This window comes from Micropterus dolomieu, linkage group LG01 (genome assembly GCF_021292245.1).
Source record: "Micropterus dolomieu isolate WLL.071019.BEF.003 ecotype Adirondacks linkage group LG01, ASM2129224v1, whole genome shotgun sequence".
In the NCBI taxonomy this organism is placed as follows: Eukaryota; Metazoa; Chordata; class Actinopteri; order Centrarchiformes; family Centrarchidae; genus Micropterus; species Micropterus dolomieu.
The window spans coordinates 47,438,530-47,444,113 of NC_060150.1; the positions used below are offsets into that span (position 1 = coordinate 47,438,530).

The window sequence follows — 5,584 nt, forward strand, 5'->3', positions numbered from 1 at the left end:
GGGTCAATCTGTGGGTGTTTTGTGTCTCTGTAGTTGTTTAGGGTCAATCTGTGGGTGTTTTGTGTCTCTCCGTAGTTGTTTAGGGTCAATCTGTGGGGGTTTTGTGTCTCTCTGTAGTTGTTTAGGGTCAATCTGTGGGTGTTTTGTGTCTCTCTGTAGTTGTTTAGGGTCAATCTGTGGGGGTTTTGTGTCTCTCTGTAGTTGTTTAGGGTCAATCTGTGGGGGTTTTGTGTCTCTCTGTAGTTGTTTAGGGTCAATCTGTGGGTGTTTTGTGTCTCTATGTGGTTGTTTAGAGTTACTCTGTGGGTGTTTTGTGTCTCTCTGTAGTTGTTTAGGGTCAATCTGTGGGGGTTTTGTGTCTCTCTGTAGTTGTTTAGGGTCAATCTGTGGGGGTTTTGTGTCTCTCTGTAGTTGTTTAGGGTCACTCTGTGGGTTTTTTGTGTCTCTATGTGGTTGTTTAGGGTCAATCTGTGGTTTTTTTGTGTCTCTATGTGGTTGTTTAGGGTCAATCTGTGGGTGTTTTGTGTCTCTATGTGGTTGTTTAGGGTCCCTTTTGTGGTTCGGCAATCCATCCATATTTTTTGTTATGTTATGTGGAAGCCCTGATACAACACCAGTATTTTAGTTGTGTAATGGTAACTGTGCACACTCTTACAGGTGTTGAAGACTCCAGCAAACACCCAGCACTGGCCAAAACAGACAGAGACTCCGGTGTTAGCGTACTGCAGCAGGATCTTGGCGCTGCCAGTCCAAGATGTTGGCGCTGTGCCCATGGAGTAGTTGTCACTCCAGTTCCCAACAACCACACCGTTATCATCCTGAGCATTAATCTGAGGGAAGAAGAGGGTCAAAGGAAGGTGATCCTCTGAGACCAAAATGTTCATTGCACGCCAGAAAAAATGATCAACTCAGGAGAGACAGCTTTGCTATTCTTAGATTTTTAGCACTAGTGAGACAAAATAATTAATGTTTGCCCTGAGGGTGGTGCCAGAGGAAAGGTCATGGTATTACCTAAATCAAAAGAGTTTATGATCCTGTATCATAGTGGCCATTTATGGACATAAGCCACATGTGATTGAAAAAAAAAATGTTTGGTATAGGTCTATTGATGTACTACTTAGGCTCAGCTGTGCTTTTAGATAAAGTTAGCATATTCCAGTAACATGCTTACAGCTAGGATGACAACCTGCATGTTAACAATTGGATGTTACCATGCTGATAGCATTTGATAGCATGAGAATATGCTAAAGTTAAAATGTTAGCATTGACAGCAGTTAACATGTCAACATGCAATCATGTGGAATATAATTATCAAATAAAATGTATGCATGGTGTAATGCTTTATTATGCTAACATACATATTAGCATGGAAAAATACATACACAGTACCTGGACTGGTGGACCAAGCTAGCTTAGCTAAAAATGCTAAACGTCCTTCTATGCTGCCATTTTCAAGTTCTCTTCTCCCGTGTCTGCATGTTAGTAGTTTCACTAAAGGTAACTGCTGTTCAACATCGATCAGTTCTGAATCCAACATGATCCTCCACACAGTGGGTCTGCCAACTAGTGTTTTAGTGTAACTGCATAGCGACGCGCAAGTCAACCCGTTCTCACTCGCTACACACGAAAGCATGGTCAAGACCCGTCGACGTCAGTTTGTAACGCACTGGTGATCTCCATTGCGTCGTTTTTTAACGGTTAAGGTCGATATATGATATTTAAAAGGAAAGACTGAGTAAGGAGGTGGTTGGGGTGGATGGAGGGCCAGAAACCAGACTTGTTGTGTTTGTTTCCCGTGTGAAACAAAAAGTCAACATTAAATATGTTAATTAACTCACATAAGTGAACTGACGTACAATTATTTTAACTCAAACCATCAACTTTTGCTAACCCTAACCAACTACTTTTGTTGCCTCCACTTAACCTAATTGCAACGTTAACAACGGGCTGATTGAAAATGGCAATGTTTTACAATTTTAACAAGCACTTTCATTTTGAAAGTCTAACCAGACGTTGCATATTTGTTGTTGCTAACTTGTCCTAAACTTTGAAAAATGTTGTTATAAAGGGGTACCAGGGCGTTAAAATGTGTCATGTGACTGACATGATACATGAACTCATTACTATGATCAAATGAACACTGCTAAATTAAAGTTTTCCACTTTATATTCTCACCATGGCCGATCCCTTCCTCACGAGTTCGATGACGTTGCCTCGGTTTTCAATCGGCATCCGAGACACATCCAGGATGTAAATACAGGCGTCCAAAACACCACGCTCAAACTGCAGGGAGAGAACATATTAACTTTAGTTTCATTCTTTATGATTTGTTGTGATGTGTTCGAGTATTTGTTCTTACCTGTCCATACATCCAGTTGCGGGATGTCGGAGCTTCAGCTATACCCTGAAAGATCACACCGTTGTCGTTCAGGACGTACTCATTGCGTTCTGCGTCGTTACCAAGAAACACAGCGTCTTCTGCAGACAACAGAGACACAGAAGAGTGTTTCAATACCGCTATCAGAAACAAAGGGGTAATCTAAAACTCTCACAAGCAGTCCAAATAAAAGCATTAAAGTAAAGTGAAAGTCTGTATTAATGGGTTTCCTTTATGATCATACAAAACTTCTTTAAAAATGAATTACCTGTAGGACCGTACATCTGCTTGGAAAACCAGCGCCCATGACTGTAAATTTAAATTATTATTTATTTATTTTGAGAGGACAGGAAGTCCAACAATGACTCCTTCAGCCATTTTGAGAATTGGGTACTGAATCAGATTCTGGTGGTGGTCCAGCTATTTAATAGAGAGGGGCGACTTTTCTCTTATAGAGAGTTTTTATTAACATATAATATTCCAATTACGCCAAGAGAATTTGCAGATGTATTTCACGCCATTCCATCAGGCACAATAATGCTTTTTAGATATACTGGCAGACATCCCCATACTTCTGTCTCCCTCCCCAGTGTGGCTGAATCACCAGTTGGAAAAATCTGTTTTTCTCAACTTCCCTGAAATAATAAGAATATTTGTGCTTTATTTCAGAAAGAAATTGTTTCTATCTATCTATGCTACATTTTATTGGATCCGACTTGTAAATGACATTTACTGGAAAAGGTTTGGATGATTCCTCACAGATACTCGACAGTAAACAAGGTGAAAGAAGTGTCGTTCAGAATAATTGACAGATATTACCCTGCTAATCATTATATCGTTAAATTTAAAAGAGACATCAATACAAACCGTTCCTTTGGTGAAGACCACCCAGAAACTGTTTTGCACCTCTTTTGTTATTGCTCACACACCAGAACATTTTGGCAAAACCTCATCAGATTCATCATTGACCATATTTATAAAGACTTTGCCTTATTGTGGAAGAATGTTGTATTTTCCTTTTATAGAAGTCAAAGTAAAGAAAATATGTACTTCATTATAAATGTATTAATTCAATTCAGCTGTAAAAAAAAGTAATTTTGTACTTTTTCTCCATGAAGTTGTGCTTTATGTTAATTTGATTTCTGGCTCCAACAACAAAAAGGCGTTAAAACTGTCCTCTTTCTATAATGACCTATAAGCTTCCCTTATTTTATTTTGTCTACATATTATTGTTATGTATATTTTGCTAAGTCACTTTTGAATTATAACATTTTTTTGCAATAAAGATGACTTTAAAAAAAACCCAAAATAGAGTCCTTCAGGCACTAGGAGGCGGCGAAAGGTTAAGAGTTCGCACCTGGACACCAGGCGTTGAACAGCAGGTACAGGTCGGTGTTTTCATCCGTCCTGGTTCGCTGCAGGCCGCTGTCCGTCACGATGGTCACGTAGGTTCGAAACCTCCCAACGATGGCGTTGGGCGTCGGCGTGACGCCCAGCATGAGCAAACTACCCTTATTCTCCACAATCCGCCCCGACCACGGACCGCCGCTACGGGACCCAAAGGTCACCACCTGCAGAGAGCCCTTAATGGCTGACGGGTCGGAACCTGGAGGAGGAAGAGGAGGAGGGTTAGTGATGGAGGAGAGGAGAGGAGAGGAGAGGAAACAAGGAGAGGAGAGGACATAAGAGGGAAGACAAGGAGAGGAGACACGGGGAAGAGAGGAAACAAGCAGAGGAGACAGGGAGAGGAGAAGAGACAAGGAGAGGAAGCAAAGAGAGGAGAGGAAATGAGGTGTGTGCATGTGTGTGTGCCTGCAAGGCAAGTTTATTTGTATAGCAAAATTTAACAACAAGGTAATTCAAAGTGCTTTACATAAAACCTAAAAGCAACAGGGAAATATAAAAAAGTTTAAAAGCAACATAAAATATAATACAGGTTACAGTGTTACAATCAGGGTTAAAAGAGTTAAATGGAAAATAAATAGCTATAAACAAAGAAAAAGAAAACAGGACAATAAAAGTTACAGTGCAGTGTAAGTTATCAGTAAAAAGAAAAATCTTAAATATTTAATTTAAAGCAATGGTCAAAAGAAATGTCTTCAGTCTTAATTTAAAAGAACTGACTGTTTCAGCAGACCTGCAGTTATCTGGGAGTTTGTTCCAGATATACGGAGCATAATAACTGAACGCTGCTTCTCCTTGTTTAGTTTTGACTCTGGGGACAGAAAGCAGACCTGATCCCAGACGACCTGAGAGGTCTGGATGGTTCGTAACGAAGCAGAAGTTCAGAAATGTATTTTGGCCCTAAACCATTCAGTGCTTAATAAACTAACAGCAGGATTTTGAAATCAAGTCTTTGACATACAGGAAGCCAATGTAAAGACCTCAGAACTGGAGTGATGTGATCCACCTTTTTGGTCTTAGTGAGGACTCGAGCAGCAGCGTTCTGAATCAGCTGCAGCTGTCTGATGGATTTCTTACAGAGTCCTGTAAGGACACTGTTAAAGTAGTCAAGTCGACTGAAGATAAATGCATGGATAAGCTTTGCCAGGTCCTGCTGAGACATAAGTCCTTTAATCCTTGATATATTCTTCAGGTGATAGTAGGCTGACTTTGTAATTGTCTTAATGTGGCTCCTCAAATTCAGGTCTGAGTCCATGACGACACCAAGATTTCTGGCTTGATTTGTGGTTCTTAACATTACAGATTGAAGCTGAGCACTGACTTTCAATCGTTCCTCCCTGGCTCCAAAAACAATAACTTCAGTTTTATCCTTGTTTAATTGAAGAAAATTCTGGCACATCCAATCGTTGACCTGCTCAATACAGTTACTCAGCGCCTGTATGGGATCACAGTCCCCTGGTAAAATGGTTATGTAAATCTGTGTGTCATCTGCATAATTATGGTAACATATTTTGTTGTTTTTCATAATCTGAGCCAGTGGAAGCATGTAAATGTTAAACAAAAGAGGCCCCAGAATGGAGCCTTGGGGAACTCCACATGTCATTTTTGTCAGCTCAGATGTGTGATTACCTATAGACACAAAGTAGTCCCTGTCCTTTAAGTAGGATTCAAACCATTTTAGTACTGTGCCAGAAAGTCCAACCCAGTTTTCAAGTCTGTCTAGTAATATGTTGTGGTCGACCGTGTCAAATGCAGCACTGAGATCCAATAATACTAAGACTGAAATTCTGCCACTGTCAGTGT

General features: G+C 40.3%; 1 protein-coding gene across 1 annotated transcript in view; it reads right to left on the minus strand.

The window, feature by feature from the left end:
- Positions 1–5,584, minus strand: part of LOC123984757 (coagulation factor XIII A chain-like) — a 21,234-nt gene that overhangs the window by 13,698 nt on the left and 1,952 nt on the right. Inside the window, exons 4-7 of the mRNA XM_046071898.1 lie at positions 3,735–3,983; positions 2,360–2,478; positions 2,176–2,283; positions 656–830 (exon numbers count right to left, since the gene is read on the minus strand). Coding sequence (XP_045927854.1) covers positions 656–830; positions 2,176–2,283; positions 2,360–2,478; positions 3,735–3,983 — 651 coding nt within the window. The remainder of the gene's footprint in view (positions 1–655; positions 831–2,175; positions 2,284–2,359; positions 2,479–3,734; positions 3,984–5,584) is intronic.